General features: G+C 44.6%; 1 protein-coding gene across 1 annotated transcript in view; it reads right to left on the bottom strand.

The window, feature by feature from the left end:
• Positions 1-9,385, bottom strand: part of LOC142814418 (uncharacterized) — a 107,042-nt gene extending 97,657 nt beyond the window's left edge. The window contains exon 1 of the mRNA XM_075893177.1: positions 8,565-9,385. Coding sequence (XP_075749292.1) covers positions 8,565-9,355 — 791 coding nt within the window. The 5' untranslated portion in view covers positions 9,356-9,385. The remainder of the gene's footprint in view (positions 1-8,564) is intronic.
• Positions 9,386-13,306: the final 3,921 nt, after the last annotated feature.

The following is a 13,306-nucleotide window of genomic DNA, read 5'->3' as shown; positions in this document are numbered from 1 at the left end:
CGCTGTGCTGATTTTAAAGTGACATATCAACATTAGGGATTCATGCTTCGCATATCATCGATTCCCATTGTACGTGGGATCTGCCAATTTTTTTAGAGCCTTTGTAAAAGCCTTATTCGCTGTTTTAATAAAGTGCCGCTCATAAATGCCGTATTCTGCGTTCCTCGTAACGTCCCCCTGTCCCTTATTCATGGGCGTTTAACGATATCTTATTTCAGTTATCTATGATTCATATTCAATGAGAAGTAAAGCCTCAGAATAATTTTTCCACAATAAGAATTAAATATGGGAGCTTCCATCTTTCAGCCTTGCCCCACCGTGGTGGTCTGGTGGCTAATGTACTAGGCTGCTGACCAACAGGTCGCGGGATCGAATCCTGGCTGCGGCGGCTGCATTTCAGATGGAGGTGAGAATTCTGTAGGCCCGTGTGCTCAGATTTGGGCGCACGTTAAAAACACCAGGTGGTCAAAATTTCCAGAGCCCTCTACTACGGTGTCTCTCATAATCATCAGGTGGTTTTGGGCCGTTAAACCGCTTATGTCAATCAATCAATGAATAAATCAGTAATCTTTCAGCCTTCCGTTGTACCCGTAATTTGCAGCATTTTAATTTTTAAAGCTCTATGGTGCCTTCAAAATCAAGCAGAATGACTTCAGGTTGTGAAAACTGAGGCACTCTTCTTCTTCTTCTTCGTAATTTGTAACACAAGTTAATTGCAGAACGTTGTTTCTATTTCTCTAAGTGGTAATAACGGTTGTAGCAGCCGCTGACGTGCAGCGACCTTCGAGTGAGCGGTTAGGCACCATAACCATTAAACCACCCCGGTGGGTCTTCGGCTACAATGCAATACATCTATTCTATCTAATAACTGACAGGCTCGCGAATAATAACACTAACGAAGAAGCTCACTTATTGGTACCAGCTTACTTCTTTTCATCACGAGAAAGGTGTATATATGCGATGTTAAGCTTTCGTATGAACACATAATGTGAAGATATTCCTTCCTATTAACAGAATTTAGCATGAACAAAGCACGAGCTGTTCCTTCTCGCCATTATACATGTGCTTGTCTGTTGGCTTAGTGCCCATTGCTTGATATGGTGGTTGATTGATTGACTAAATAATTAATAAAGTTTGGACATAAGCTTGCATTGATGGTATTTGAATTGTGCGGTATTTACTTTATTTTTAGTTAGAGACATCTATTCGCTCGCTACAAGCTTTCTATTTGTGACCAGCAAAGGCAGTTTAGAACACCTAAAGGGACAGATCTACTGAACCTAGCCGATGAGAGCTCTGAACGAGGAGCACTCAGTATACTTCGCGTGAGGCAACAGAATCTGCTGTTCCACGATCATCGCCTGCACTCGTAGCGTGCCGCGTCGCCGGTTATTAGGAACACTTTGCTTTCCTTTTCGTATCCGAGTCCGGCACGACAGGACGCGATCCATCTTGGTCACGTTTCTCTCTTGACGCGACGCAGGAGCGTAGGTGGCGCCACTTCGGCCCTCACGAGAGTGGCGACCGTGTCTGTCTGTGCTCGTGAGCATCAAACAATGGGTGTCCTCTGTGCACTCGACACTATTCGTCTCCTGCCTTTTCTTCTTTTATTTTAGTTGCGAAGCATTTCTTAGCGAACTTCGACGACTTTGACCGTATCTATTTATATATTCATCTATCTATCTATCTAGCTGCATATGATCTTTAACTCTCCTGGCCGTTTCGAAAATGGGATCTGTACCAAAGTTGATATGACAGAACATGACTGTATGACGAGCATAAGTGAGTAGTCATAACATCAAAATAATGTTTACTATGTCATGAATATCATGATTTACATGTCATTATCTTGCTGATCTTGCAGTGGTTTCATTCCCATTAAATATTGCAAAACAGGTATGCTATGACATGACTGCATGGCGAACGTGAGTGACAGGTAATAATTGAGTGTAGCGTTGCGTACGAAGTCGTAAGAAGAAGTAGTTGACAGGAATCCATTCTTACAATTTCGTACGCGGTGCTAGACTCAATTATTGCAATGAAATACCAACTAGCCTGCATAGACACCCTTGTTCAAGATAAGTGAAAAGCCCTAACATGGAAATTATGACATGCGTGTCATGTAAGAACATGACTACATAACATTGTCATGATGGGCTCGTGGCCATTCGGCTAGCTTCACATATATTTTTGGACGCGAACGGACGACGAAAGTAAATGACTAGTTCAAACGTGATAATAATGATATGCAGATCATGTAAAACATGACTCATGCTACGCTCATAGCGCACTCGCGGCCATTTTGATAGCCTCACATATACCAAATGCGGTGTCACGTGCGTGACGTGAATGGATGACGAAGGTATATGACTGGCGGAAACAAGTAACCATGTCATGCGTGTCATGTCATGCGTGACATGACTACATACCACGCTCATGATGCGCTCGCGGCCACTTCGCTAGCTTCACATATATGAAATTTGGTATTACGTGACGGGGATGGCCGACGAACACAATTTCCAGGTGCAAACATGATAATCATGGCATGGAAGTCATGTATGGTATAATATACATGCCTATACCAGTGCTGGTGCTGGTATCGCAAACGTTAGCCGGGCCGTTGGTACGCAACTACAAAAAACATACTTCCATCTTATTTAGGCACGAGAGTGCGCATAACATTTCTACTGGTGTTTACTGCGTACTACAAGCGTCCGCCTCGTAAAGTTGTTCTTATTTTAAAGTGCCATATCAATCTTCCTTTTTACTGCTTTACATATCACCGATTTCTTGTGTACTTGGGATCTGCTTTTTTTTTCCTCTCAGATTTATCGCTATCACTTGATTTTTAGTTTTCAAGCACATACGACCACGTGCCTGTTGCTTTGGTTGACGCGAAAATCAAAGATGCCGAAGTGGACTACTAGGCTGGTTGACCCCTAAACGCTAGCCAACCGTGGTCGTGTGCCCTGGATGTCACCCTTGAAATACGCGCTTCTCACCGCAATCACAGAGCGAAATGTTGTGTTCATTTGGCAATGAAAAGGTTACGCACATTTCAAGAATTTGTTTTTTATGAGCTGAAAGTGTGCCTTGGTTGTAATGTGCACCCTTAATGAGAACTATTGACTTTCGACCTACTCTGCTTCTCAAACGTGCACGAATGTATAAGTAAAAGGGTACCTTACATTTTCTGCCAACAAAATGCTGCTGCCGTGACTGGGAATGTAAACCATGACCAAAACTTGAGCTGGGCCTCGCCTCATCCTCCTAAGCTACCATGACAGGTGCACGTTCGACGGAGGCAGAGTAAAAAATGGCAGCATATCCACGGAGTGAATGATGGAGAGTGGGGCGAAGCATTCGTTCGTCCATTCGTTTTTACTTCCGTCCGTCCATGCTTAGGTCTGTGTGACCATCCATGCGTCCATCCGCCCAACCGTGCGTGCGCCTGTTCGTGCGTCCGTCCCTGCGTTCGTCCATGCATCCGCCCCTGCATTCGTTCATGTGTCCATCCATGCATCTGTCTGTGTGTCCGTTCGTCCATCTATTCAACACTCCAAGTAACACCATCTCGCACCTTTTCATCATATATTCCCCATATAGAAGCACCGCCATCCAGCGGACATTCCAAGGACTAAACGAGAGGTGGCACACGCACAATTTCTTACGGTTTGCGCTTCGGGTTTACTTCCCACCTTTAACCACCTCGAGTTCACTGTATTCATGGCACTGTACCCCAACGCTCGCTAAACCTTTCTAAAACCAAGGAGGTTACGCCCAGCGAGTATAACGTAGCAACCCTTTCTTGTCAGATAGCGCTCAAAGTACATGCCAATGGCTACTAATGGAGATTGCAGCGTGCGCGTTCACTAAAAGCCGAATGCTCCTGTCTCTCATTCCCCCTCAGCAGCCATTGGCATGTACATTGAGCACTATCTTTTATTGCTCAACAACGCACAGAAGAAATCTCTCACCGGCACCACCTTGGAGGTCAAAATGTTATACTTGTTACACACTACAACGGCTACGAGGGACGATCAGGTGCCGCTATAAGGAGCTTCGCCCCTGAAAAAATGCATCCATGTGCGTTAAAAGAAACGCCCTCTTTATAGAGTTCTGATGAAGAGCATCATGATGTTCCAATTGTAGTATGTGCGCTATTGGCTGCTTGATTGGTTGCCTGGTTTATTGCAACTGCTGTAAAAGTGCGAAAAGACAAATAAACGAACGACCATTGATTGATGGATATGTGGGGTTTAACGTCCCAAAACCACTATATGATTATGAGAGACGCCGTAGTGGAGGGCTCCGGAAATTTAGACCACCTGGGGTTCTTTAACGTGCACCCAAATCTGAGCACACGGGCCTACAACATTTCCGCCTCCATCGAAAATGCAGCCGCCGCAGCCGGGATTCGAACCCGCGCCCTGCGGGTCAGCAGCCGAGTACCTTAGCCACTAGACCACCGCGGCTTTTTTTCTTTCTTTATTGCCTGTTTACATACAACATTCACAAACATATATACATCAAACAAAGTAGAAACATGAAACAAAAAAAAAGAGGTAAAAAGCATCATATTTAACAGGCTTTTTAAAATTCCTTCATCTGTAGAAGGCTTTCTACTTGATGAAGCCATTCGGGCACCTCTTGTTGAACCTTTTGTGCTTCCACGAACGAACAGACAGATTGAAAGAAATATTGCCTTACCGGACGTGCATTAACATCAGCATGGCGCACCGCCATTCTAGATTGCCATATACCATGCAGGCCCAGTAACATAACTAGGTCGAAAGGTATTCCTTCTTCATTTGATACTGGTAGAAATCTGATGCCATAGGCATCGAGAGGCAGATCCTTTTTCAAAGTCCTTTGGAGAACATCCCAGAAAAAGACTGCATCCCAGCAGTCCAGGAAAACATGTTCAATTGTTTCCGGCTTTTTGCAGAGAAGGCAATCAACACCCCAAGGAACGAATAAGCCTTTTTCTTGCATCCATGTTTTCACGGGCAAGGTCCCAGTGTGCAACTTAAAGAAAAAGGATTTCGCTCCAGGTGTTACCTCCATTTTTTTAACACGGCTTAAGACATTTTGGCCTGGGCCTACACGGTATAATGCTCTATATAGGGGAACAGGAAGAACTGTTTCTACTAAATCTTTGTATAACTTTTTACGCGAAACCGTACTGAGGTATTCCAATGAAAAACGCGTTTTTAGAAAGAGACATGAATCAACAACTTCTTTTAAGAAACCTCTAACACTTGCTTTCATGTGAACAGATCCTACCACAAATTCTGGCAACCGTCTTCCAAGCCTAAGCTGTATAACAGTACGTATGAATGGGTCTCGATTATTTCGGAAAAACATAAACCGATTAACTAACTGACGAAGGTACAAATGACACAGACCAAGTCCTCCAGAGCGAACCCGTCTGAATAAGTTAGTTCTACTTGTTCGCTCCCAAAAAGAACCCCACAAGAAAACAGCAAATATTCGATGAAGCTTCTGTAGATTCACACGTGAACAATGCATTACCTGAAGGACATACCAGAGCTTACTGACTAAAAATACGTTACAAAATGTCGCTCTGGCGAAAATTGATAGCTGGAAACCATTGAGTTTTTCAGCTTTTTCTCGTAGCTCCACGGCCTGACGCCGCCAGTACGGTTCACTGTCACAATAATATTCTAATGGCACACCTAGGTATCGTACCGGAGTAGTAGTCCATGAAATACCAACCACAAATTGTGGAGTCACAGGCCATTCGCCGTGCCAGTAACCCAGGCACTTGCTCCAGTTTACCAAACTACCACTTGCATTACAATAAAGGTTCACAATTTTTATGGTTTCAGCGATACTATCATAATCTTTACAAAACACAGCTATATCATCTGCGTATGCCAGCACCCGTACTTCAGCTTCTTGTAGTTTGTACCCCACTATGTTATTGCTTTTCATGACTTTTTGGCAAAATGACTCTATATAAATTGAAAATAGGAGGAAAGACAAAGGGCAGCCTTGTCGTACAGAACGTCTGACATTAATTCGTTTCCCAAGAACTTTGTTGATGATTAGCCGAGTTTTACATCCAGTATATGCCATTCGAACTGTATCTCGAATTACTTTGCCAACATTGACATAGTCTAACAAAAGAAAAAGAATTTCGTGCGGTACTCGGTCAAATGCTTTTTCTAAATATATCTGGATCATCGCGATGTGATCATTTGTGGCATCGCAGCACTCCAATACACTTCGTGCCTTGTGAATGTTTGTGAATATAGTGCGCCGTTTGATCCCACATGTCTGGTGGTCGCCTACAATGTTATTAATAACTGTCTGCAGTCTCCTTGCTAAGACTTTCATCAAAATCTTGTAGTCGATATTTGAGAGACTAATTGGCCTGTACGATTTCACTTCACGTAATTTAACTGCGTCCTCAGTTTTTGGTATTAAAATAGTATGAGATAGCAGAAAAGAAGGTGGCAAAGTCTTTATGTCTAAGGCTTCGTTAAAAACCGCTGCCAGGATCGGTGCTAGTTCGTGTTTGAATTCCTTATAAAATGCGGCTGTTAAGCCATCAGGTCCTGGGGACTTTCCCAAATGAAGGGCAATGATTGCTTTTGTCACTTCCGGTTCAGAAATAGGACATTCTAGGCTGTCTTTCCTGCAGTCCTCAACCTTTGGCATTAATTTTAAAAATTCATTCTTGAATTCATCTACATTTACTTTACATTTATCTAATAAAGTGGTGTAGTACTCGTTGAAAGCATCCTCTATATATCTTTGTTCACTTGTAACGTTACCCATGTATTCAATCTGATGTATAACATTCCGCTGAGCGTTTCGTTTTTCGAGACCAAGCATTCTTTTGGTCGGTTTCTCTCCTACGGTCATTTTCTCTGCCCTTGCCCTTATTTGTGCGCCACGATACTTCTCCTCATCAATTTGTTCCAATTTGGACTTTACTGACCTTATATCAATTGTGAATAAGCCTGGCGTTTTGCTGTCCTCTGCTAGCAGTTCTTTGAGATTTAAACGTAGGGTTCTTTCTTCTTCACTCTTTTCGTGTTTTATTACACATGAGCGTTCTATAGCTATCAACTTTATATTCTGTTTAAATTGTTCCCACTTCACTCCGTATTTTTGGTCTCCATTATCTATGTTTACCAACGCCTCTCGAACACTGTCCATAAATTTTTCATCTTCCAAGAGATTAGAATTCAGCTTCCACGTGTCCCAGTTAAATACTGGTCTACGTCTATTCCTTTTACCTATTACAAATGATACTAAGCAATGATCACTAAATGAAATAGGGAGGACATTGTACTCACTGATAATCGGAATTAAATCCAGTGATACGTAGGCCCTATCTAGGCGCGCATGACTGGAGCCTTGGAAATGCGTATACAGTGTTGGTCCTTTACCAATACACTCTGCAACATCCTCAAGGTCTAAGTCAGAAATTAGATTCGTTAACGCGACTGTGCTTGAGTCGTTGAAATTGGATGTACTTGTTTTATCATCGGCACTGATCACACAATTAAAATCTCCCATAAGGATGACTATGCGATCGCATTCACAATAAGTACGAATTTCGTCGAATGTTACACACCGTTCATCAACTTTAAGAGGTGCATATAAACAAATCACTCGCCAATTAAGAGAAAAGAAGGTCAAATCACATACAACAAACCTTCCGGATGAGTCAGACGTGACGTTTTGAACACTGGCACCTAAACTATTCCGCACAAAGATCACACACCCTGCCGACCTACCAACTGCATGACTGACGCTGGCGGTGTAGCGTCCGGTGAAACGTTGCAGTAGGCTCTCGGTGGCGTCCACGCTCTCCACTTTGGTTTCCTGAACTGCAATAATGTCCAGGTCTTGGTCCATGGCTAGTCTGTAGAGCTGAGTCTGTTTCTTCCTGGAAGCCAGTCCTCGTACATTGAGCGTCGCTGCTTTCACGAACCCGCTCAGCGACGTGATCGGTGAGCGGGTCCAAGCTGAGAGCCCTGCACGTTCACTTATTGGGCTCTCGTCGTCCAGGGCGGATCCATGTTGTTCACCTTTAGTTTGAGCGGCCATCGTCGCGTTTGAGCGACGACGACCGTTGGCGGGCAGCGTTTCGTTTCTTGCCTCCACTGACCACCTTCCACTGCATTTCCGACTTTACTTGCGTTTCGTCTACTTGAGCACCGTCGTCTGAATCGCGACGGCGTTTTGCAGACGCCGATTCTAATTCCATGTTTAAGGTATCCAGATCACTAGGCAAATCCTCATTTTCGTGTGTTTTGTTCGCCAAAGAGTGCTGTGAAGCCGAGTTTAGAGGAGTCGAAGCAGCGTTGGCCTGGGACACCGGCGTTTCAGGGCGCGTTGCTTGCAGCTGCGACGCGGCGTGCATCGCAGGCGCAGGACGCGTCTCTTCGCTAGTCGTTGGGACCGCTTGACTTCCCATGTTCCGTTCGGCGTTCGTGTCCGGGGCTGAAGAAACTTGCTTGCTTTTCCCCAGCACCGGCGTGTCGTCCGATGTCGTCTGCTTCTGTGGTATCGCAGGCATAGACGCTTGTTCGGATTCCTCCTCATCCATGAGAAGTTCACTCTGTTGAGTCTCTGGTCGTCGCCCTGCAGCTCGTGCGTATGAACGGTTACACTCATCCTGCTCATGACCGAAAGAGTGGCATTCGCTGCACCTTGGGACCTTACAATCGCGTCGCATATGCCCCGTGCTTCGGCACCGCAAGCACAAAGGCGGTCTTCCCGGCACCACGACCAGTGCCGTACTGCTGCCAATACGCACCTGATGGGGCAGTTGATCCACAGAAACGCCATCTCGTAGTTGTATGCGTATTACACGAGTGGTCGATTCAACTCCTTCAAAATCCTCAACTCTCCATCGGTCATCGGTCACCTCCTTGACGTCGCCGTATTCATAGAAGGCACGTCGAATAGCGTCTTTTGTAACATCGAACGCTAGCCAGTGCAATTTCATTTTAACTTCTTGCCGCGTCGGGTCAATGACGAGACATACCCGGTCTTTAACTTTGATAACGCCTGCGTCTGTCAGCGCTTTCTTTGCTTCCACGGTCTTCATGTTCAATAGCCACACGTGCGACATCTGATATGCTCCGATGCCACTTACTTGCTGTATGACGCCTAAATATTTGAGAGGTTTCTTGAAGTCGTCGATGCGGTACGGTCGGCCGCTGACGTCGCAGTGTAGAGCTACTGCTCGACGCATCGCTTCACCTGATGGCAACGAAGGCAGAATAATCCTGTAGTCCTTTGGAACGAGGGGAGACGCTGTACCGCGGCCGGCGTCGGCCGCTGTCGCTGCTCGGGATGAGCTTTCCATCCTGCGTCCGCACGCGTCGGTGACCAGAAGCAGAATGTACTAGACCACCGCGGCGGGGTGAAACGAACGACCACAGAGACAGAGTAAGAAGAGGGCTGAATACAGGGCTATTGTCGGCGAGATCGGGCTATAGGGGCAGCACCATCCCCGCGAAAGTGTGGATAGGTGGTCGGCGGCACATATACAAATACACGCAGCGGTGCTTCATTGTGTGCTACCTGAGCCATTTTTCGGCGTACAAAATGCGTGGACTGCAGTTCACTTGTAATATCAACACTTTTCTCTACTCAGTCGGTGCAAAACGCTTATGCAACGTTAACATTATTTACGAGTAAAGCGCATTCGGCTTTTTATAGAAATGCTCGCCCTGGGTGACTCTCTTCACTGTTTTACTTGTACTTCTACGTGGTTAGCTTGTATTCCGCCTGCTACGCACTGCTGTACACATATAGTATGACTGAACTACTTATTTACATCTTTGTCATCTACATCATACAAAAAAGAAAGAAAGAAAAATGGTAGAAAGCTCGCATTCAGTGCGATTTTTTCTGTACCAGCGTTCGCACCTTATACGCATGCGAGTTTTTTTCTCTCATTCTGTTCACCATGAAAAGTGGGACAGTCGATAAGTCCAGTCAGAAAAGCTTAGTCGTTGACGGCGCATTGCGCTACACTGTGTTTACCACGTGTGTGCACGTGTTCACCAGTGAAAATATTAAAAAAATCTTCTATAAGAGCTCAGCAGATAGCTTTCATTGATAGATTACGCGCATGACAGTGCTAGAACAAAGGCCTGGTTAATTCTGCTGAAGACAATGTGAAAAAAAAATTCAGTGAAATCATACGACATTATATATAAGGCCTGCCATCTGAGTTGATTCTCAGCGTCTGGGCTCTTTAAATTGTTCTTAAATCTGAGCACACGTTTGCGTACGGTAACTAAGTTTTAAGAACCGTTACGTACCGATGTGTCACAATTTATGTAATAGTAATATTTCTATGTAGTGGTACCATGGCCAGATAAACACAACTAAGGCTCCAATAATGATCGATAAACTAGTGCCGTAGTTGGACACCTACCAATAGTGCGAAAATGCTTGGCCTTAAGCTTTTTATTTTTTTTTTCACAACCAAGTCACTAAAAAAACGCCGCGTTCACACTCCATTTAATCGTCCTCATTTCCGGGAGGATGCCAAGAGGATTTTTCGATGTGCTGGAAACGGAAAGCGGCACTCACTCTGAAATTATTCTATTGAAAGGAGGGTACGACGACTATAAACAGCTCTCTGGAATGTTGCACTCGCAGACCTTTTTACAATGCATTAGCAGCAGAGCAAGACCGAATAATTGCGTATGTCGTTTCAGGCATACGCAGAAACAGTTCCACTCGCACTGACATCACCGGACGAACTACACTTCGAGAACGTGAATAACGCACGCGCACATAGAAACATGACCTGGCTAGCAGATGACGTACGGAGCAATCCACACTTCGCCTATGCAGCCAGTTGCCGCCAGGCGGTGACTCTGCTCGATATCGCGGCCAATAACTTCGATAGCAGTCGTACACAGCTCCATGTTTGCCGAAAAATTTATTGAGCACCGAGATAGTAAATGTGGTCTCATGAACAACCTCTATGAACTGCTAAAAACAAGTGGCATCTTATGCGAGCTGGTGGTTCGTATTTTGAAGGAACGCGCACCAGAGATGACGGAAGTAGGTCATTATGCTTTGAAAAATAACGCGCTCTGGCGATTGAAGCACAATCAAGTACAGTTCTTTTGATTGAAACTACAGCGTCTCTAGATTTCTCATATAGTATGTGATAGCCTGAAGCGCTTCTAAGCGATTTCAACATGAACACACTGTTGTTGCAAAGCGTAGGTGTGAAGTTATATTCACAATCGTTCATGCTAAGCACGTCAGCTTTTATTTTTATTTTAACAATCTTAACGATGAAGTAGTTGCATATTTCTTTTTGCATATTATGGCCATAGGTCTCGTTACCTGATTATCTTTATTCCATAAACTGTCAAGAGTAGATCAAGCTTCATCAAAAGTTAATTTTACAGAGGCTTCGAACATAGCTCGTTCGTGCTTATCGCCTATTGAGATGCAAGCCGTGAGTCATCTTTGCTAGTAAGTGTGCTTTTTTTTTTGTTCGCACTAGCACTTGTGTTAAACCCTTTTGGGACTAAGTCTATTTACATGGTAACTAGTTTTAAAAATGTGATTCTTGCTGAATTGAGTACACCCAAATGCGGCTTAGCCACTCAACAGGTGATTGCACAATTACGGCTTCACCTTCTATTTCACGTTTTCATTTATGAACAAAGCAAATGTCAGAATACCCTGTTCAAGGGGTTTTCTGAAAACATCCACATGAGTACGTTTATGGTAAAACGTACGCCAATATACGAAGCTTTGCTTATTTGCAGTGACAAGAGAAATCTGATCTTACCCACTTTCACTCACCACCATGACCCCGAAACCTGGCATTCATTAGTTGGCCATAGTTCAGCACCTTAACTTTGAAGTGAGGCTTATTTCATGCGTCACAATATTTTCGTAGTTGCTTTTACTGCCCTAACAACAGAGTACGAAAAACTCCAGACGCGTTCAGGAACCATGGATGAAAGAGGCAGGGGCTTGTCCGTTTGAGAGGCACGTTATATGTGCGCTCTCCGTGCACATGCAAGCTCCCTGTAAATAAACAAAAAACATTTCCACGCAACCTTAGCCACATACATAAGCAACTAACATTCAACACGGGCACCGGCACATGCATACACGAAAGCAAAAAGACGTGCTCATACGCAAGTTCGAGGGAAACGGTCGGGCACTCCTGCATTTTGTCCAGTGACTGAACAGTCGACGTTGGTCCATAAAAGAAGTCGGGGCCTCGGCATGGCGTTGGCTTTCGCCAAACGAAACATGCGTCTTGAAGCCGGAAGTTTCTCGGCCCCGCATGCAGTTGCGGGGCTGGAACCATGCTGAAGCCCAGGGGTCCCGACACAGAGTGTTTACGACGAACTGCGCCAAGTGCGAATGTATCGGGTGCAGTGGATGGTTCCTCGCTTGATGGCTGCAGCTCCACGGGTGCAAGTCCGCAGCCCCACTGAGGCCAAGGGCCACGCTTGTAACAATAAGGGCACTTTGCGGGCGTCACCCGGATCAGCCTTGGAGAGAAAGTATCCACTCTTAGGACAAAGAGAAAGGCTCAACAATCTATTTAACTCGCTTCCGGAAGTGAAAATGTGGGTGGACTGTATATCAACCGTTGAATCCGATGCAGCTAAGAATTCCACCAGACTACATAATAGTAATAGGTTTGGTCTCGTTCGTATAGCATTCCCTCACATTCATTACACAAATAGGAGGTGAACACGCAATACAGCACGCAAGCGCGGAACCACTGTGATAGGCAATCTAAATAGTACGCGTCTTGAGCGCAATGAACGCAAAGAGAACAAAAACAAAACAGCGTACTTGAAATGAAAAGAATGGCCGCTTCTTCACGTTTTCTGCTTCGTCCTCTTTCAAGCGTTGCGAGTTCCTATTTCACTTGCAAGACAGGTAGGATGGTTTCTGGACGCTTCACTTAAATGGAGTATATATTTGACAAAATATGCATTACAGAACAGCGGTGCTAATCACTGCGCAAGAAGGATGACATGCTCACACATAACAAAACATTGCGAAACGGGCTAACTTATAAGTGTACTATACGAGGTTATTATTTTCTCTTTATTTCTTCGTTGGCTGCCAGGACAGCACATACTTAGAGTGGTTGTCAGTGAACAGTCACTTGCAGTTTCCTTAAATTAATGTGTATTAATTCAATGTCGGCATTCGTGGCTCTTATGATGACTTATTTCAGTTGAACTCTGCTTGCATTCTGATTATTATTTTACGTTAGTATTGCGACTAAGCTGAACGCTGTCATCAT

This window comes from Rhipicephalus microplus, chromosome 4 (assembly GCF_043290135.1).
Source record: "Rhipicephalus microplus isolate Deutch F79 chromosome 4, USDA_Rmic, whole genome shotgun sequence".
NCBI lineage: Eukaryota > Metazoa > Arthropoda > Arachnida > Ixodida > Ixodidae > Rhipicephalus > Rhipicephalus microplus.
This window is presented reverse-complemented; position numbering and strand designations above follow the sequence as displayed.